The following is a 19,530-nucleotide window of genomic DNA, read 5'->3' as shown; positions in this document are numbered from 1 at the left end:
TTTGCACTTGCGGTGCCAGGGACCGCGGTGGCTCTGCCCCGGGCCGGGCTCGGTGCCAGCAGGTGGGATGGGAGCGTGGACATGGCCAGCAGCTGCCCCTTGAGTGCGGGGCTGCTAGAGATCACCCCGGGGGGTCACCCCTTCTCCCCGAGCTCCCGGTGCCCTGCGGGGATGGGACACCCCAGGACGGGGCTGTCATGCGCCTGGTGCTCCGCGGGGCCAAGGGACACCCTGGGATGCTGCTGCTCCCAGCTCCCCCATCGCTGCTCACAGACCGGGGAGCAGGGTGGGGGGGTCCCCAAAGGTGCCCTCCAGGGCAGAGCAGTGTGGTGGGGCAGGAGGCTGCATCTGCCCTGTCCCTGTCCCCATCCCCGGTCCCTGTCCAAGCATCGTGTCCCCCCCAGTGTCCCTTTTGGTGGCAGAAGGGGGGAGGACCCCATCCCTGTCCCCCACCCTGCCACGCCACCAGCCCCACGCAGCATCACCAGCCACCCCCCAGGCAGGGCCGGTGGGTGCCGAGTAGCTCCCGAAATCCAGGGCCAAACCTCGCCCAGGGCCCTCGGGCAGGGCGGTGGGATCGGAGGCAGCTGGGGGGGGGCCCAGCTCGTGCCCCTCCATGTAGCAGGGGGTGCCAGGGCCGAGCAGGGGGACACCTCGCTGGGGGTCCCTGCTCCAGGGGATCTGTCGGTGCTAAACACCTCCGGGACAGCAGCGCCCACTCAGCCACCCAAAGCCCTTTCCCACCCCACTCCCCCCCCCCGCCGCACCCCGGATTTAGGGATGTGCCTGGGAAGGGCCCCCCAGCCCCCGCCCCGGCCAGCGCCGTGCAGTGACCGTGACACGTGGCTCCCTTTTTATTGTAACGAACCGCCGCAATTAATAAAGATGACTTTGGTTACTCCGGGCCAGCGGCCACCTCCCCACAGGGACGCAGCCGGCGCCGGGCTCGCCTTTCCCCTGTCTGCCGCCCCTTCGTGTCCGTGGGGTGCGAGAGGGGTGTCCGTGGGGTGGGAGGGGGGCTCTTGCTGGGGCAGGAGCAGATCTCCCTGTGGGGTAGCTGAGGGGTGTCTGCAGGTCTCTCTGTGGGTCTCCCGTGGCTCTTTCCCTGTGGATCTCCCCGTGGGTCTCTCCCCGTGGGTCTCCCCGTGGCTCCTTCCCTGTGGATCTCCCCGTGGGTCTCTCCCCGTGGCTCTCCCCGTGGCTCTTTCCCTGTGGATCTCCCTGTGGGTCTCTCCCCGTGGGTCTCTCCCCGTGGCTCTTTCCCTGTGGATCTCCCCGTGGGTCTCTCCCCGTGGCTCTCCCCGTGGCTCTTTCCCTGTGGATCTCCCCGTGGGTCTCTCCCCGTGGGTCTCCCCGTGGCTCCTTCCCTGTGGATCTCCCCGTGGGTCTCTCCCCGTGGGTCTCCCCGTGGCTCTTTCCCTGTGGATCTCCCCGTGGGTCTCTCCCCGTGGGTCTCCCCGTGGCTCCTTCCCTGTGGATCTCCCCGTGGGTCTCTCCCCGTGGGTCTCCCCGTGGCTCCTTCCCTGTGGATCTCCCCGTGGGTCTCTCCCCGTGGGTCTCCCCGTGGCTCTTTCCCTGTGGATCTCCCCGTGGGTCTCTCCCCGTGGGTCTCCCCGTGGCTCCTTCCCTGTGGATCTCCCGTGGGTCTCTCCCCGTGGGTCTCCCCGTGGCTCTTTCCCTGTGGATCTCCCCGTGGGTCTCTCCCCGTGGGTCTCCCCGTGGCTCTTTCCCTGTGGATCTCCCCGTGGGTCTCTCCCCGTGGGTCTCCCCGTGGCTCTTTCCCTGTGGATCTCCCCGTGGGTCTCCCTGTGGGTATCTCCCTGGGGGTGTCCCCGTGGGTCTCTCCGTGGGCACTTGCATGGATCTCCCCTTGGCTCTCTCCCTGTGGGTCTCTCCCCCTATGAGTCTCTCCCCGTGGCTGTCCCCGTGGGTCTCCCCGTGGGTGTCTCCCTGTGGCTCTCTTCCCCTGGCTCTCCCCCGTGGGTCTCCCCCCCGTGGCTCTCCACGCGGGGCGGCCTCAGCCCGGGCCGCTCCTCCAGCGCCGCCGGTCCCGCGCTGTCCGCCAGGGGGCAGCACCGCCCCGCCGGCCCGCGGGGGGGCGCCTCGCTGGCCGCCCTCCCGCCCGCCGCCGCTGACCGGAAGGGGCGGGGCGACGGCGGCGACAGCGGCGGCGGCGGCGGCCGGGCCCAGGTGAGCGGGGGCCGCCCGGGGCTCGGTCCGGCTCCGGCTCCGGCTGCGGGGGAGCCCCGCGGGGGCCGGGCGGGGGTCCCGGCTCGGCCCAGCCGGGTCCCGATTCCCTGTGGGTCGGTGCTGAGGCCCCCGGTGCGGCCCGCCCGGTGCGGCCTTGCCCGTCGGAGCCTCGCCCGGGCGCTGCCAGCCCGCAGGCCTCGGGCTCCGCCGGGGACCGGGCCCGGCTTGTGACCGGCGCGTTTCGCCCCCCTGCCAGGCGCAGCCCCCGGCGCCATGTGGTCCGTGGTCTGGGCGGCCGTGCGTTCCAAAGCCCCGTACGTCACCTTCCCGGTGGCCTTCGTGGTGGGGCTGGTGGGCTACCACCTGGAGTGGTTCCTCCGCGGCGACCCCCCGCCCACGACCGAGGAGGAGAAGAGCATCTCGGAGCAGCGGGAGGACCGCAAGCTGCAGGAGATAGCGGGCAAGGACCTGACCAAGGTGGTGAGCCTGAAGGACAAGCTCGAGTTCGCCCCTCGGGCCGTGCTGAACAGGAACCGCCCGGAAAAAAGTTAATAAAGTTGTTTTGGGCGAACGCCGTGCCCTGGAGCGACCGTCCCCGGGGCTGGGGCCGGCTGCCGGAGGGCTGCGTCCCGCAGCACCATGCTGGGGACTCCCCTGTCACCTGCACATCTTCCACCAGCCTCCCTCCTACACCGGGCCGTACCTGGGCAATACGCTGTGCCCACTGCTGCTCTTCACCCTCCCGGGGCCCTCCGGAGGGTCAAGGTTTGCCCGCCCCACGGATGTGCTCAAGACACAGCACCCAGACCTCCTCTGTTGTGGCAGAGCGGGCAGGGAACCATGCTTTGGAGATAGAGCGTGTCTGAAACTCAGCAGCTCTCGGCCTGTCCCGGCCCCTGAACCTTGAAACCCTCTCAGCCTGGTTCCACCCACGTCTCTTTAGGTTTGGTTTCTTCCGTGGCATGAAGATAGAAGAAACTTGGACCGGAGTGACATGGGGTTGGGGTCAGGCTAACCGCCTGCGGCCCGAGGACCTGCCGTCCTGCTTACAGCTCTCCCGTAGCTCTTTGTGAACCGCGACCACAGCACCACGCTCCTGCGTTACACCCACGGGAGCCTGAGCAGCGGTGGAGAACTCTGGGGAACCCCTCTCTGCATCATCCCCGGGCTTCGCAGCGAGGAAGGGGGACGGGGGGAGGTGCCCTGCTTCCGTCATGGAGCTCCGAGCGTGGCGGTGGCTTTGGGCTGGCGTGTAGAGAATGGGGAGGTCCCTGCCCTGTACGGGAACAGCCAGAATAAACTTCTGTCAGTCCTTGGGCCTCTGTGTCTTCTGCATGAGCACCTGGCCCCAACCCTGCCTCAGAGCGTGTTTCTGCTCCCCAAGTTTTCAAGAAGGAACCCCTTCTACAATGGGAGAAATGCCGTCGTTGTCCCTGGCCGGGCACTGACCTCGGGGCCTGGCAACAGGGTGGTGGGCAGGAAGGTGCCTCCCCCAGGCACCAAAATCCCAGCCCGTGGTGCGGTTGTGCCTCCCTCCCGGCTCCCCTGGCCACGTCATCTGCTTCCCTTCGACCTCCTTATCTAGACAAGAAGGGCTGTGGCAGCGGCGCGTGGGGTCCCAGGGGACGGGGGGGTCCCGCTGGGCTGCTGAGCAGGGCAGCGCGTGGTGGGAGAGGCTGGCAGTGAGCGCTGGGGACTGGTGGCCCGTGTCCCCTCCAGCCTCGGGCATCACGGGCACAGCAGGACCAAACCCCGGCGAGAGCTGCCCGAGCAGGGCCAGCCGGTAACCATGCCGCCGCTCTGTGCCGGCAGCGTGCCGGGGCTGTAGCCGGGGTTATCGCTGCCTCCCGGCTTGTTTTTTCCCCTGGTGCCTGAGCGAGGCCTTGCTGCTGCCCCGGCCTGGCCTTCCCCTCCTGGGGACGATAAATCTGCCGTGCCTGGTGCGAAGCCCTGAGGTCAGCAGCCAGTTCAGCGTTTCGAATCGCTCCGTCCCGCTTCCTCAGGGCCCGCTCCTGCCCCGCTGACAGCTTTACTGCCGGCGCTGCCCGGCTGTGTTTACCTCCCGACCTGCTGTCCTCGGGCTGGATCGCTGCCCTCCGGCCAGGCTTGCAGCCCGGCACCGCCGGGAACTCGCAGACCTCTGCCGTCGTGGCGTGCGAGGGCAGCTGAGGCTGGGTTAGAAGGTGCAGGAGGAGTCCCGGGGCGATGCAAAGGCTGTCCCAGCCCTGCCCCACTGCCACCTCCTGCACTGGGGCTCACAGCACCTCTTGTGCCACCTCCCCGGTCCCCGTGGCAGGCTGGCACTGTCCCCTGAGGTAGCCCCTGCCCTTGGCCTCTTGCTTTCCCAGCCTGGCTGCAGGGTGACGCTGGGCGACGGCTGTTCCCTATTGTGCACCAGGGTGGGAACGGTCCCGTCCCTTCCCCCAGCCGGGACCAGCCAAACCCAGCTCGGAAACGTCTTCCGAAATGCCTTTGTTCACCCCGCGACGGAGTGGCTCCCTCAGCTGTTTATAGCCCATTGATCTGCCTGTTCCCAGGGCCTGCTGGGCACAATCGGGCTTTGTCGGGGCCTCGCTGCCCTGTTTCCTCCCCTGGGCCCACACCGCGTCGGTCGGGGGGGGGCTGCTCCGGCGCGGTGCTGAAGCAATGCCCTCGGGAAGGCCTGAGCCCCGCCGGCGGCTGCGCGGGCACCGATGGCACCTGGCTGGGCAGCCCCAGCCCCTGCCCTGCTCCCGCTGCAGCTGCCTTGCTGGTCCCACTGTGTTTCCAGCTGGTTTCTGTGTGTCTGGGGACTCTCATCCATCCCCACGGCAGACGCCGGCACTGCTGCGGGGTCGTGGTTCCCCGCAAGCACTGGGGCAGGGGTGAAGCCGCTTCCCAGAGACCAGTCGCAGTGCGGGAAAGCGCCGCTTTTCTCTTAAAGCCTTGGTGCCGTAAACCCACCCTTCCTCCCATTGAATCCCAACAATGTGCTGCCTGGGAAGCACCGGCTGGACAAGAATAGGAGCCGGCAAGCACTCGGGGCTGGGGTGAGCAGCCACAGTGGCTCACGAAGAGCGAGAGGAAGCTTTGTTGAATAAACCATTGTGGCAAAAAACTGGCTTCCCGAGCCTGCACACGACTGCTCGAGCACAAGTCCTTGGTCTGGTCCAGCGCATTTGTAATCCAGCTGTTCCCAGCATGGCACAGCTGGGCGCTGCAGCGGGAGCGTGGCAAGGAACCGTGCCAGCAGCGCGTCCGGGGCTGTGCAAGGCAGGGGGGGAGCCTGTCCCCAGGCAGGGAGCCCCACGCCTGGCCAGGAGGCTGGCCTTTTGCAGGACAGCATCCTCCCAGGGCTTGTCCAGCTTCGGGGAAGTCCCTGCAGCTGGGGCCGGCTGCGGCTGCACTGTGCCGCAGGGCAGAGATTGAATCCAGCAGCTGCAGAAGTGCTGCCTGGCCCTGCTGAGCGCATGGTGGCCGTGCCCCAGGCTCGGGGAGAGCAAGCCGGCTGCGGTGCTCTTGGCATGGCCCTGCTGCCTTGCTGCTTCCTCCCCACCGGCTCCGAGGGTGGCTGCAGCTCCTGGGCTGACCCGCTGCCCTGCCCAGGGCCGGGTTTGGTCCCCGGGGGATCCATCGCGACCAGCTTGTGAGAGGAGCAGGTGGCAGGTTCCGGAGGCAGGATGCAGGGAGCGAGCCGGGGCTGTGCGGGGGGTGAGCTGTGCCCCAGCTCGCTGGGGGTCGGCCCAGGGGACTGGGACAGCTGCTGTGCAGGCAGGGGCAGCGAGAGCTCCCCCGGCCACTCGGCACGGCTCGGCTCACCTGGACAGCCGCAGCGGATGTCCGGTTAGATCAGAGCAGGGATGCACCAGCTGCGCGGGGCTGGGGACGCTGTGACCATGCACTGGCACAAGGGCTGCTCAGAGCCATCGGGCCCCTTCCTGCAAGGCCGGGAGCGATGATGCTTTTGGGGAGGAGAGGAGCGGTGTGGGAGGCTTGAGGTGGAGGGAGCTGGGGCCCGCAGGGACTCACGCTCCTGTGTCCCGTCCTGGAGCAGCACAGTCACCCCGGGGCACCCAGGACCTGCACGCAGTGTGGTGTCCCTGCAGCCCCGGGACACGGAGGGTGCTCACCCCAGCTGCACTGGATAGCAAATGGTGCATCCCCCAGGCACGTCCCCCACAGCCCCTGGGGATGTCTGCTCCCTGCCCGGCCAGCCGAGGCTGTTTTCCCAGGCTCTGGTTTTGCCCTTTCCCTGAGTGCGGCCGAGTGCTTTCCCAGCCTCCCCATCTTGCCTCTTCCTGCCACGGACCCACGGTGCAGGTCTGCTGTGCCATGCCCAGCGGCTCCTTTCTATGGCCAGCCAAAGTCCTGAAGTGCTGTGAGAGAGGAGCAGCTCTGGTTTGCATCGAGACACATCCCCTGAGCCCTGGCTGGGAAGAGCTACAGCGGGACACCGTCCCTTCCCGCTCGGCATCGCCTCTTCTTGTGGCCACAGCCCAGGGCTGAATCCCCATCCCCAGCACCCTGGGGCTACCGCAGCTCCTTGCTTTTAGACCACATCCATCTCCCCGTGCCAGGAAAAGCCCCTGGCTATGCAAGCAGCAGCCTCTGCCCTCCTGGTGCTGCACAGGGATGATGCCCTGAGCTGCTGGCAGGGGCAGGACGCACCCGGGTGGGCATGGGGTGCCGGGCGCCACGGTCCCATTGCCTCCACACGAGGAAGCGGCTGGAGGGAAGTGACAATGTCAGGATGCGGGAAGTCATCGGGGCTATTGAGCGCGTTTCCTCCTGCCTGCGGTTCTCACACGGGGCCGCATTGTCTGCCGTGCCCACGCGTGGAGGGCTAAATATAACCCCGTGCCGGGGATGGGCCAGGGGGAGGAAGGGAACTGTTTGGGGTTTGCTTTTCCTTTGTTGTGTACTGTTGGCAGCAGTGCTGATAAGGGCAGGATTGTACCTGGTTTGATGTTGCCTCGATGGTGGGTGCTGTGGGCACAGGGTGCTGGGGCTTGGGGGGGTCTGTGCCTGGCCCAGGAGGATGTTCCTGCCTGCGCCCGCTCCCCCCTGAGGGGCTGTGGGAAATGGGGCGCTGGGAAGCTGCAGGCAGAGCCCTGGCACGGATGGGGCCCCAGCAGGATGGGGGCCGTGCTGTGGCCCCGGCTGGCATCCCCCTGCCCAGCCTTCTGCCCTTCCTCCCCTCTCAGCTGCGATTCTGCTCCTGCCGCGGCTCTTCCTGTGAGCAGGTCAGATTTAGACACTTGCTATTTTCTGTACGCTGGGAAAGCTTAAAAATAAACTCCTTGGTGCTTGGCCAGCGCCTTGGGCAGAGCCTTGCAGGCAGGACACGCTGCAGCAGCCCTCACAGCTCCTCTCCCCCGACGGAGGGCAGGATAGTGCAGGGGGAGCCCAGCACAGACTGGTCCTAACTGGGAGGAGGGCAGAAACCTCCCTGCAAACCCATGGCTGTGGGGCAGAGTCACTGGCGCAGGCTCCTGGGGGCCGTGGCTGGTGTTAGACCAACATCCCCAGCAGGAATTGGAGTCCCAGGACTGGCAGAGCCGCCCCAGAGCCTTCCCTGACTCAGGGGGTGCTCCAAGTGGCCACCTCCCCCAGCATCCTCCCGAATCGCTGGCCAGCAGCAGAGGGGGTGCACAGCGGTGCCGGCCGTGCACCCAAGGGACACCCCATGCCTGTGCACCCTCAGACTCAGGCTGTTGGCGGTCAGGTCAGGTGCACATCCGTGTCTGTCCACCTCTGTCCCTCTTCCTTTCGCTTCTTCGGCCACATCACCTCCTTCTCTGGGCACTCACTTTCTTCCAGGAGCCGAGGATGCGGGAGCAGCCCCACGGTGCTGCCTGCACCCTGCCGAGGAAGGCAGCCTGGCTCCTGTGGCACGGCACAGCGCAGGCAGGCGGCTCTCGCTCGCCAAGCTAGTTCTGGGGGGCTGCGGCTGTGCCTTGGAAAGTACATCCAGCCTTGGGTCGGGATAAACCCCACAAGGCTCTTAGGTGAGGGTACAAAAGCTGCCCTCCCCAAAAACCCATGCCGAGGGCAATGCCAGCGTGGGGGCCACAGCCTGTGAGTGGCCACAGGAACAGCCCTGCGGTGCTCCCACCCCATGGCCGTGCCCAGGGCTCTCCGCCGTCCCGGCTGGGCGGCTGTGGTGGGTCCTGGTGCCTGCGCATCACAGCACATAGTTGGGGCTGTGCTCGCTGCCCGTTATCCCAGAACTGGACCCGGAGCTGGGTCTTGGGGGTGCCCATGGGGAGCCCCTCACCGCAGCCCCCAGGCTGCCCGTGCCACTGCAGGGCTCAGCATCATGGTATGGGGCTGGGCGCTGGGGCAGTGAGTGCTGTTCCCAGAAAGGGACCGGAGGGGCCTGTTTACTCAGGAGGGAGCACGGAGGTGTGAGAAAGGCCGTGCGTGTCCGGCCGGCTGCTATCTGTCCCTGGGCTGTGCCAAAGGGCTTCGCCAGGCCATCCTGCACCCTTATCAGCTGCAAACTTTTATTTGCCTAAGGGCTGCCCGCCCGCCTTCTGGGGGGCTGCTGCCAGCACCGTCCCCCCGCTGCCGCCCCCTCCCCGGCCCCGCCGCGCAGGTGAGCCCCTCGCTGTTGTTGTTGGCGTGTGCCGTGGGCAGGTCCCGGCGGCGCGGGGTCACGCCGGCCGCCCCGAGTCGCCTTGTCACAACACGGGAACAATAGCGGGACGCGGAGCTGTGTTTGCGCAGCGCCCGCGGCCGGGCACCGTGTCCAGGCAAGGGGGCTCTCGGCCGTCTTGTTTTCCACCTTGCGGGGCTGTTTGGAAAAGCGTGATGCTTCCCCGGTGCCAACAAAAATATCAGCCCAGGAGAGGGGAGGCGAGCGGGGGAGCGCTGCCGGCGGGTAAACAGACGGCACGGCTGCACCGTTACCTTTCACACGGGTATTTCCTCCTGGCCGAGCATGCCAGGCTGCTCTCCCCCGAAAGCCGCAGCTCTGCAGGGCTTTGCAGCTCTGCTGATGCCTGGTGAGCACTGGGCTGTGGTCCCCCATTGCACTGGGGTGCCCCGGAGGGTCCTCACTGGGCAACAGTGGGAGCAGGGCAGGGTGCCTCCAGAGATGGTGGGAGGAGGGCAGGGTGCCTCTGGAGGGGATCTGCCCCAGCGTCCTCATGGGGGGCACAGGGGAGGGCTGAGAGCTGGTAATGTGCACCCCAGACCCCCACCTCAGGGGATTTTACCCCCCCCATCCCCAGCAGGGAGTGCAGCCAAAAGCAGGCTCGGCCGCCAGCCCAGGCTCTGCACCAAGGGCAGCGTAGCCGGGTGCCTCCCTCTTCACTTCCTCCAGTGGCCGATGGCAGCGATATCACCCCATATCACCCATATTTCATTTTCTCCAGGGTATTTTTAGTCTGTCCCACCCTCGCTGAAGAGGCCCTCGGCAGAAAGCAGGCTCTGCCCTGGGCTGGCTTGGCCAGAGAAACTAAACAACAGCCCCAGCCGCATTGTGTGCCTTTATCTGCGGCTCATTTCCACCTATTATGCAGCCACGAGCAGCTCCACGGCCTCTGCTGGGTTTCTCTGCGGCAGAGCTGGGGCAGGGGGAGAGGGGCTGAGCTCTGCTTTGGGCCACTGGGAGCCTGCACCACGATGGCCCCACGACAGCCCCTGGGCTGAGGCTGGGCTCGAGGGGACAGGACAATATGGCAGGGAGGGTTGCACTTTCAGTGGGTGGCACCAGCAGCACAACTGGAGCTCAGGGCGTGCCCACGCTCCCCTTCACCCCAGCCCCATCGCGCACAGGACAGCAGCTTCCCTCTCCCTCGGCCCCAAACCCTTACCCACCCTCCCCAAGGCGGCTGCACGAAGCACAGTCACACCACACTTCACCTTTTTCATTCATCCAACTTTATTCAACAAGATGCAACACTGAGTCTGCCGGGGGGAAAGGAAACAGCATGGAGGAGCAATGTCTGCATCCCACACTCCCACCTGGGTCATGCAGGACCCACAGCCCCTCGGTCACGGCAGGACCTTCCCCTTTCACAGCATCAGTGGGCTGGGGAAGTTGGGGCAACCGCTCTCGTGGTGGCAGTTGGTTCTTCTGTCCCCCCCTCAGCACCTCAGTCCACAGCAGGAGATGACTAGTGCAAAGTAATAAAACCAATACCCCCCTGAACCAGCAGCTGCTAGGCTAATTCCTCCCCAAAACCCACAGGGCTGGAGGGTGCGTGGCCCGGGCTGGACACGGTTCCCCAAATCCCCCGCACAACTGCGCCTTTAAGGCAGAAAGCTCCGTGCTCAGGCCAGCAGGTTAAAAATAACTTAGAGACACACACCACATGGGAAAGGGTCCAGGGCCTGGAGGTGGGGCGGGGGAGCTTCCAACTCCCAGGGCACCCAAGCAGTGACCCTGCAGCCATTGGGATCTGCCAGTCACCACAGAGCCCCGGCTGAGAGCTGCTGCTGGCTTAACCCTCCCTGTGCCCCACGGAGAAGGGGCAGCTCCTGCAGCGAACCCTGGGCAGGAGCTGCTGGCCCCGCTGGCTCCCTGCCAGGGTCACAGGAACAGGACAGGGCTGGTGGCCAGGACCCATCAGCTCAGCTCCCCCCAGCCCTCCCGGGCTCAGCCTGCTCCGTGCGGAGGCTGGAGGCAAGCGGCTTCCCACGGCCGCATGCCCAGCTCTCATGCCGGCGGGGGCTCCGGCAAGCCCCGGGGTCCGGCCGAGTCGTGGCTCCCAAGAGGCAGCACGCTTCTACCATGGCCCTGGGGACAGCCTGTTCCCAGCCATGTGGCTCCAGGGATTTCTCCCTTTCCCACGGCGAGGCACGCGGGACACATCGTCCCGGGGAACTTTCTGCAGTTTCCTTCCTTGCAGGGTCTGTGGGGAAAACAGGAGAGAGCGGAGGCTCCGCTCCAAGGCGGATGCTCCTGAGCATCACATCCCAGGGCAGGCAGGTCTCTGCGGGCACAGCCTCCGGAGCGGGGCCCGTCCATACGGCACAGCACCAGGCAGGAGGCAGCTGCCTGCCCGCGCCCAGCACCTTTGCAGGTACAAGGGACCAAGGAAGGTCCCCTCGGCCGGCCGGGCCAGCCCGGCACTAGACATACTGCTTTTTGGAGGCTGAGCTCCCGGGCCGGCTGCTCGGCTTCTCCTCCGGGGTGGGGGCTTCGGCAGCCCTGGGGGCGTAGGGGTCCGACAGTGGTCTGCTGCTGCTGCCCAGCGCCAGGTTCTCCTCGTTGTGGAAGTTGGCCCAGTTCTGCTCGCTGGAGAGCTTGTTGTAGGCCTGGTAGGGCGGCGTGTGGCTCTCGGCCATGGGCAGGAAGGGGTAGTGCTTGGGCGGGTAGGGACCCGAGACCATGTCATCGGCAAAGGCGTCCCGGCTCGGGCCGGCCGGCCCTGACACCTTCTTAATGTTGCTAAGCAGGTTCTTGCAGCAGAGGTGGAAGAGCTCCAGGAGGTTCAGGATTAAGGAGATCAAGCCCATCACCAGCATGAAGATGATGAAGATGCTCTTCTCGGTAGGGCGGGAGATGAAGCAGTCCACCTGATGTGGGCAGGGATCTCTCTTGCACACGTAGCGCGGCACCATGGAGAAGCCGTACAGGTACCACTGGCCAACGAGGAAGCCAGCCTCAAAGATGCTCTTGCAGATCACACTGATGATGTAAGTCCACATCAGCGCCCCTCGGATCTTGAGCCGCCCGTCCTCCGTCACATAGATCTTGGACATCTTCTTCTCCACGGCTGCCAGGGCCTGCTCGATCTTCGGGTCCTTGCTGTGGATAGCCCGAAGCTCGCTCTCCTGTTGCTTCAGCTTCTCCTCCTTCCGGGAGAGATAGACAACGTGGCCGAGGTAAATCAGGGTTGGGGTGCTGACAAAGAGGAACTGGAGCACCCAGTAGCGGATGTGAGAGATGGGGAAGGCTTTGTCATAGCAGACGTTGGTGCAGCCCGGCTGCTTGGTGTTGCACACAAAATCCGACTGCTCGTCCCCCCACACAGACTCCCCGGCCAAGCCCAGGATGAGGATGCGGAAGATGAAGAGCACGGTGAGCCAGATCTTCCCGATCACAGTCGAGTGCTCCTGGACTTGGTCCAGCAGTTTCTCCAGGAAACCCCAGTCGCCCATCTTTTAGGGAGCCTCGTGCCTCTGCCAGCAGAGAGGGGAGGGGAACCAAGTCAATCCTCCGTTTCCATGCTGGAGAGCACAGGGCAGATGGGGCCACCTAAACCCCATGCTTTCTTGGGACACGGCTGCTCTGCAGAGGGTCCCAGCAAACCCACTGAGGAACATCCCACACCTGGGGGAGGGAGCCAGGCAGCATTGCTGAGCCCAGGAGTGCTCCTCCTACACCCCACTGCCCAGTGTGGAAACATGGGGCTGGGGGAGAAGGGGCAGCGCAGGGATTCGCCTCCCCCAGCAGCACCCATGGCTCGTGGCTGTCCCGGCCTCCCAGGACACAGCCCGCAGCAAAGGGCTCACTGGCCGGCTGGTTTGGGGCTGCCCTGGGAGGTCAGGGCCACGGCAGCCAGAGAGGGGGCACGGCGGGGGCTCACAAGAGCAGCCCAGATTTGCCTCTCCTACAGCCCGCTGCCCCGGTTCTACCGAAGGACAGAGAGCAGCAGCGTCCGGTGAGGGGAGTACAAACCCCTGGGGTACAGCAGCCACCCCGACACCCATTCAGGGCTCACCCTAGACCGATGGGACAGTCCCCAGCCAGCCCCCTTGCTGTGGAGCAATGGCACCCCAGGCCCAGCACGCTCCCCCTTGCCCCGGCCCGGGGACCCCCAAGACCACTCACCGCACACAGACCCGCTGTGGCTCCGGGGACCCCGGGGTGTCTCAGCCTCACCCCCGGCTGCCGGCGAGCGCAGCCCGCATCCCCCCGCGGGAGCTCAGCCCCGCAGCCCAGCTGGGAGAGAGGAAGCGGCCACGGCCCTGGCTCCTAATTAACCTCTGCTAATTAAGCCGGCAGAGGTGCCAGCCGCGCCGTTAAGGGGACACCCAGCCGCGGTGGGGCGAGGGGGGGTGCCCCGAAGCAGACAGCGGGTGCTAGCGGTGGGGGTGCCCGCTGCCCCCCTCCCCAGCACGGTCTCCCCGAGCGGTGCCCGATGCCCCCGGGGGGAGCCGCAGCCGCCGGCGGTCCCGGGCGCCGCTCACTCACCTCCGCCGCGCCGGGCACGTCCCGCCTGGCTCGGGCCGCGCTGGGTGTGAGCGGCCGGGCCGGGCCGGGCGGCTCTGGCCGTGCGGGGCCCGGGGGAGCCGGGGGAGGAGCGCGGGCAGGAAACCGGGGGCCGGGGCTTAGCGCCGTGCCGCAGGTGTGCGGGCCGCCCCGTCCCGCTGCCCCCGGCCGAGGGGGCGGGCGGGGCCGCGGAGCACCGCCCGGCCGGGACCCCCGGGGGCCGTCGGGGCCGAAAGCCGGGGGTGGTGGTGGGGGCTGCGTGGGCTGTGGGAAGCCCGGGTGTCTCTGCCCGCTCGTCCCCGGCGGGCTGCGGGGACAGCCCGGTGGCCGGCACCGCCCGTGCCCGGCAGCCCGGCTGTGGCCGGGGCTCCGCCACCGGGATAAACCCGCTGAGCGGGGGGAGGGAGCCGCCGGGGGTGCCCGGAGCCTGCCCACGGGTGGGACCCTGAGCGTGTCACCCCACTGCGCGCCCCTAAAGCCGCCGCGCTTTTGGTGCCCGCGTCCCGTCGGCGGGGGCACCAGGGGAGGCAGGACCGGGGAGATGCCCCGGGGCGTGCGTAGCGCGGTGTCCCCCGGGGATGCTCCGTCCCCTGCCCGCTCCGGCCGGGCCGCTGCTGCGGCGCTCGGCGGGTCCCCCGCGGGTCCGTGCGGTGCGGCGGGCGCTGGGTGGTGCTGGAGCCACACCGGAGCCCGGCGCTGCCCCGGCCCCGCTTCCCCCCCCCCTCCCCGGCTCCCGGGCCGAGCTGCGCCGGGCATCCAGGGGCTGGGACCCGCCACCGGGTTTTAAGCGGAGCTTTGCTGTCGGGGGGCTCAGACGGGGCGTTGCGGGGGGTGCGGAGGCACCACCACAAGGAGGGGGGGACAGCGGGTGGGCAGATGCTGATGTTTTATGCACAGGCTTAAGTCCTGCTGACTTCGGGGGGGGCAAAGCCCCTCCGTGTGCCCCTACTCGCTGTCCTGCAGCGGCCGCGAAGGGCTGGCACACTTGGCATGGGCTGCGTGGGGGCATGGGCTTGGGCTTGGCCTCTGGAAACCAGAAACTAGGCCAGTCTGCACACACAACTGGGAGCTGCCGCCGCTCCCGCACCGAGACGTGGCATTTCCTCCTCACAGACAGTGCCGGGGCTGAGCGGAGGGCAGAGCCGGAACAGCATTGTTATGTTTAATATAAAATAATTGCCGTGCTTCAGGTAACACCCACGTGCTGCCCAATGCCGTGGCACCAGGGTGCTGCAGAGCCCAGTGCCCATTTCCCAGCCGGCCCACCAGGAATACTGCTTCCCCCTTCCCACTGCCCCTGGGTTGTGTCTGCTGCTATAGCGAGGCCCCCCCTTGGTGCCCGTCCCCAGTGATGCTCTGCAGCCCGCCAGCCCTCCATGGGTGGAAGCGATCACCTCTGGGGAGCTGCTCCAAAACCACAAAGGAACTGGAGCTGCCCTCGCCCGCGGATGTGCCAGCTCCCACATTGCTTTACCCACCAGGACGACCGTGCCCAGCGCGAGCTTCACCCACACCAGCCACAGGTCCCCAGTGAGCCGTGCGGGTCTCCCAAAGCAGACCCCCATTCTGGTGCCACAGCCGCTTCCCAGTCGGACACCTTGTGCTGTTCAACCTCCCGGAGCATCTTTCCTCTGGCACAGGTTGCCCCGTGCCCAGGGCTGGCACCATGGGTGACACAAGTGACACGGTGCTGGGGTGCCCACGGGAGCAGCCCATTCTGGAAGCACTTTTTCGTGTGCCGGCACAGAGACACGTCACCCTGCCGGCACAGAGACATGTCACCCTCCCGGCAGCGTGGGCATCGCTGTCACGGCCTCTCGCAGTGGCACGAGCTCTGGCTGTGGCAGCGCACACCGTGACACACTCATGGGTCTGGGGAAGCGTGGGCAGGCCGAGCAGAGCTGGAAACACTGCTGGCCGGAGAGCCAGCAGACTCTCCGCATAGTGCTGCTTAAGAAGAGATTAAATGGAAATAATTTCTATTTATTGTAACATTTATCAAAGTTTACTAAATAATTGATCCTGATCCCTCCTTGATTTCCTTGGGGGCCAGCTTTCGGTTCTGGAGAATTAAAGTTTAATGACGCATGACAAGCCAGGAGGAGGCAGAGAGAGCGGACGCTGGGCACGCCGGCCCCGGGGCTCAACCTGCGCTGCCCCGGCTTGGGTGGGAGTGAGGAGGACCCAGCCACAGGCTCCTGGGGAAGCTCTGCAAATCCATTTCTTCTGCCCTCACCAGTCCCCCTGATTTACAGCGCGCAGAGCAGATCCCAGTGTCTATAAACACCACAACATTTATTGGCCTTTTGGATCCGTAGCTTGTGCCGTGCATCACATATCCGTCGGAGGTGAGTGGGGATGCAAAGGCACCGAGGGAAGCAGCAGAGCCAGCAAGGGCATTTGGGCAGGACACCGGCATGGCGCTTGCATGAGCAAAGGGGGAAAAGCTGCTCCTGCCCCAGTACTGGCAAACTGGGCAAACTGGGCCAACCGAGCAGTTGGCAACAGCCTGGAGCCCTGTTCCTCCGTGATTACTTTGGGTGCGTGAAGAGGGCTCTGGCCACGGCGCTGAGCCCAGCATTTCTTTGGTTTCTTGGTACAAAAGAAAGGAGGATGAAACAGTGCTTGGGACTGTGCATGTACGAGGCACAGCGAGCCAGGAGGACTGTCACCGCGCTGGGTGACACCAGCCCTGGCTGGGCACCAACCAATGCATTCATACCCAGCATGGGAGCAGCAGAGCTGGAGGACCCAAGAGAAGCTGTTGGGACACGGGAGCCCCATGCTCGGAGGGGGCCCCCCATGCCAGCCCCAGTCCCATGTGCCCTCCCAGCTTCATCCCTGCAGCTCTTGGCTGGGCTCGCTGCCAGGCCGGACAGCGCTGGCTGCCACGGCGGGGCTGGCTGCTCGGCAGAGTTGTGCATGGCGTCTGTGCGTTGGTGTGATGTACGAGCCCCGTGGCAGCCAGCAGAGCTCCGGGGCTGCCCTTGCCTTACCTGCGTCTGCTCGGGCACCCGTGGGCCTCTCTCGGGGGTCTTTAGTTTGTTGGGTTTAGTCATTTTTCACACGGGTCGACTCTTGAGGGTTCGGGGACTCGGCAGGCTTGAGAAACTGCTGGGCCAAGGGGAAGGTGAGCTGGCTGGACAGGCGAGCTCACAGCTCCTCTCCTCTGTGGGAAGAACAGACACCCTCAGGCATGCTCGTGTGCAGCCAGCACCCACCTCTGCCGAGCGTGCCTGCGCCGCTGGAAAACCCGGGGACGTGCCCATGGTCCCAAGCAGGAGAATTCCCATGGATGTGTCCCCCTCCCCTTACAGCCATCAAGGTCCTGGCTGAAGAGTCTGGTGGTGGCATCACCGGTGGCCACCTCTGGGGCCAGCCATCCCTGGACACGTCTCCCTCCCTCTTCCCCTCCCAGCACCCCATCAGACAGCAGCCAGGTTGGGAGCCGAGGCACACACCTAGTCTGGGACTTGTTGTCCTTCTCCTCTGTCTTGAGGTGGCACCGGCAGGTGGAGGTCTTGCTGTAGCTGACAGAGCGCTTGGTGGACTTCTTCCACTTCCGTGCACTCCGGACAACCCGCTTGAAGATGAGGTAGAAGATCTCACAGATGGTGAGGACGATGCAGATGGAGGAGGCTCCGACCATGAAATAGGTGAAGACTCTTTTCTCAGTTGGCCGAGCGATGTAGCAGTCTACAGTGTTGGGGCAGGGCTCCACGTTGGAGCACTTGACCAGCCGTGGCAAGTCGAAGCTGTCCCACATCTTGTGGAGGAGGTAGAGGAACAGGATCTCTATGATAAGCTTGAAGAAGAGGCTGAGCAGGTAGGTCCACCACAGCCCGCCGTGCTTCTTGCCCGTGTTGCTGTAGAGCCTGGGGCAATTCTCCCCATTCTTCTCCCGGTTCTTCTTCTCACGGTCCTCTCGGTAGGCCACGTGCATGATAACCAGGAGGGAAGGGCAAGTGACAAAGATGAGCTGCAGGGCCCAGAGGCGGATGTGGGAGATGGGGAAAAAGTGGTCGTAGCAGACGTTGGTGCAGCCTGGCTGCCGCGTGTTGCAATCAAAGTCCTTCTGCTCGTCTCCCCACACACGCTCGGCTGCCACCACGTAGACCAGCACGCGGAAGACGAAGACCACAGAGAGCCAGATGCGGCCGAAGGCCGTGGAGTACTTGTTGACCCCGCTGAGCAGCGCCTGCAGCGTTTTCCAATCCATGGCGGCCGGTGGAGACTGGAGTCACCCGACCTGGAGAAACAGCAGCAGAAGCAGTAGGTGAAGAGACGCGATGGGAGACAGCAATGGGGGAGCTCGTCTCTCGCTGCACTTAATCTCATTGACCTGCCAGAATCTCTCCCTCACCACGTTACACTCGTTTGGGGTGGAGGGACCGTCCCACTTGCGGACAGTAAAGCCCAGCCCCGCACTCTCCCGGTGACAGTCAGGGGTGACTCAACCTCTCTGCACTTCCTTCTGATAGAGGCTTTGCCGTAAGGGATGAGCGACCCGGCCAAGTCCCTGCCGCCAAGTCCCCAGCCTGATTGCGCACGTTGGTGTAAATTGGCAGCGCAATCCGCTGGAGCCGGCCAGGATCAATGGGGGAGGCTGTGCCCGGGTGGCAGGCGGGGACGGCTGTGCAGGGCACTGGGCATGCCAGCAAAGCAAAGGCTTGTGTGGGCAGCAGCCCTGTGAGCTGGCACGTCCCTTGGGATGGGGGCAGGAGGGGACCCCACAGAGCATTTCCATCCCTGACTGCGTCTTCCTTCTGCCCTGCTGCCCGCAGGGGCACGTGCTGATGGCCGCCAGGATGGATCCCCAGCGCCCTGCCAGCTCCCTTTTGGCTGCTGAGGTGCTGGCTCCCCATGGGGAGCAGCACCGGACCAGCACAGCTCCTGGTCTGCACTCCCCAGGCTCATCCTCTTTCCTCCCCAGGGTTTCGTGCGGCTCAGCCACGCTCCCCTGCATGCCCTGCACCAGCATGTTTTGGGGATGGATGGGGACCTTTACCATTAGGGAGATCCCAGGGGATCTCAGGCTTGGTCCCAGCTGGTCCCAGCCTTCCCAGAGCCTCAGTTTCTACACCAGTAAAATGGGCTAAACCAGCTGTCATGCTTCGCTAACGGTGAGAGCTGAAGGGGAAGCGGCTGCTGCAGAGCTGGGATGCCAGGACACGCCAGGGACCGGTTTTCTCTCTCGCAGGTGACGCCTGAGGCAGCCCAAGCACAGGCGAGAGCAGGGCTGCTGAAAGCAAGAGTCCATGCGTGTCGCCGGCATGTCGCCCTGGCTGGCACCCCGCCGCTGCCGGCAGCCCCGAGGCCCTGCGCTGGCCAAACCGGCTCCACGGCTCAGCCTGGGGCTGCCCTGGTGCGAGGAGGGCAGCATGCTAAGCCTGACTCAGAGCTTTACTGCCGCCTGGATTTACAAACCCCGGGTGATTTTTACCCAGAGGCGAGTTGGCAGCTGTTGACTCCGTGCTGTAAAAACCCTGCAAAACCCTGCCAGAGGGTTTTGCAGGACGGCGGGCTGGGTCTGTCCCTGCACCATTGGCTTTTAAGGAGTTGCTTTGAGTAATGCACACCGCCGCTGATGCGAGCACGGGGCGGGTTGCAGTATGGGGGTAAGATCAGAGCGAAGCATCCAGTGATCCCGGGGTAAGGAGGGAGGGCCAAGCCCTCGAAGGACAGAGCCAAGCACCAGCAATGCTCAGAGGAGACTTTTTGCAGCCTCTTTGCCTTTGCAAGAATTAGTCCGGTTTTGCGAGGAACTGCCAAGTTTGTGGGTCTGTGCCCAACAGCGAGGACACGCTGCGGGCCAGCTCCTTGCGTGCCACAGGAACGGTCCAGCTGCGCCCGCAGAGCTGCTGTGGGTCTGCAGCGATGGGCTGCTGCGGGTCTGCAGCGGCGGGTGCTTGCGCAGCTCTGGCAGAAGGAACGTGCCGAAGCCCCGCGGGAGCCACAACTGGCCCAGCAGGTTGGGGCCGGGGCCGGGGAGGCAGCACCCTGGCTGGCAAATGCTTCCAGGGGGAACACGTCCCAGATATCACCAGCCCCAACATTTTGTTTCTGTGTTTTCTAAAAGAGATGTTTTGTGTAAGAAAAATACAGGTTTAATTCAGACAAATGCTCTGTTTCTGGCTGTTGAAGAGCCCACCCGGGGAGTACAGGACAGCCCAGGAGCCAGCGGGCAGCTCCAA

General features: G+C 65.5%; 3 protein-coding genes across 4 annotated transcripts; 1 reads left to right on the top strand and 2 right to left on the bottom strand.

The window, feature by feature from the left end:
• The first annotated feature begins 2,249 nt into the window (after nucleotides 1-2,249).
• SMIM12 (small integral membrane protein 12) lies at nucleotides 2,250-3,542 on the top strand. Its single transcript, XM_050909941.1, has one exon. It carries the CDS (start codon nucleotides 2,464-2,466, stop codon nucleotides 2,740-2,742), a length of 279 nt encoding a protein of 92 aa, XP_050765898.1. The 5' UTR covers nucleotides 2,250-2,463; the 3' UTR covers nucleotides 2,743-3,542.
• Nucleotides 3,543-10,041: 6,499 nt separating this feature from the next.
• Nucleotides 10,042-13,380, bottom strand: GJA4 (gap junction protein alpha 4). 2 transcript variants are annotated; one of them, XM_050909813.1, is made up of 2 exons: nucleotides 13,319-13,380; nucleotides 10,042-12,303 (listed from the first exon to the last, which is right to left on the bottom strand). In XM_050909813.1, exon 2 carries the CDS (start codon nucleotides 12,280-12,282, stop codon nucleotides 11,251-11,253), a length of 1,032 nt encoding a protein of 343 aa, XP_050765770.1. In that variant the 5' UTR covers nucleotides 12,283-12,303; nucleotides 13,319-13,380; the 3' UTR covers nucleotides 10,042-11,250. The 2 variants fall into 2 exon arrangements, with proteins under 2 accessions (XP_050765770.1, XP_050765769.1); XM_050909812.1 differs by lacking the exon at nucleotides 13,319-13,380 and adding an exon at nucleotides 12,956-13,003.
• Nucleotides 13,381-16,146: 2,766 nt separating this feature from the next.
• On the bottom strand, nucleotides 16,147-17,562 carry GJB3 (gap junction protein beta 3). Its single transcript, XM_050909938.1, has 2 exons — nucleotides 16,798-17,562; nucleotides 16,147-16,505 (listed from the first exon to the last, which is right to left on the bottom strand). Exons 1-2 carry the CDS (start codon nucleotides 17,553-17,555, stop codon nucleotides 16,490-16,492), a joined length of 774 nt encoding a protein of 257 aa, XP_050765895.1. The 5' UTR covers nucleotides 17,556-17,562; the 3' UTR covers nucleotides 16,147-16,489.
• Between the last annotated feature and the right edge of the window lie 1,968 nt (nucleotides 17,563-19,530).

This window comes from Gymnogyps californianus, chromosome 22, assembly GCF_018139145.2.
Source record: "Gymnogyps californianus isolate 813 chromosome 22, ASM1813914v2, whole genome shotgun sequence".
Classification (NCBI taxonomy): Eukaryota; Metazoa; Chordata; class Aves; order Accipitriformes; family Cathartidae; genus Gymnogyps; species Gymnogyps californianus.
The sequence above is the reverse complement of the archived record's forward strand: the minus strand, read 5'-3'. Positions and strand labels throughout refer to the sequence as shown.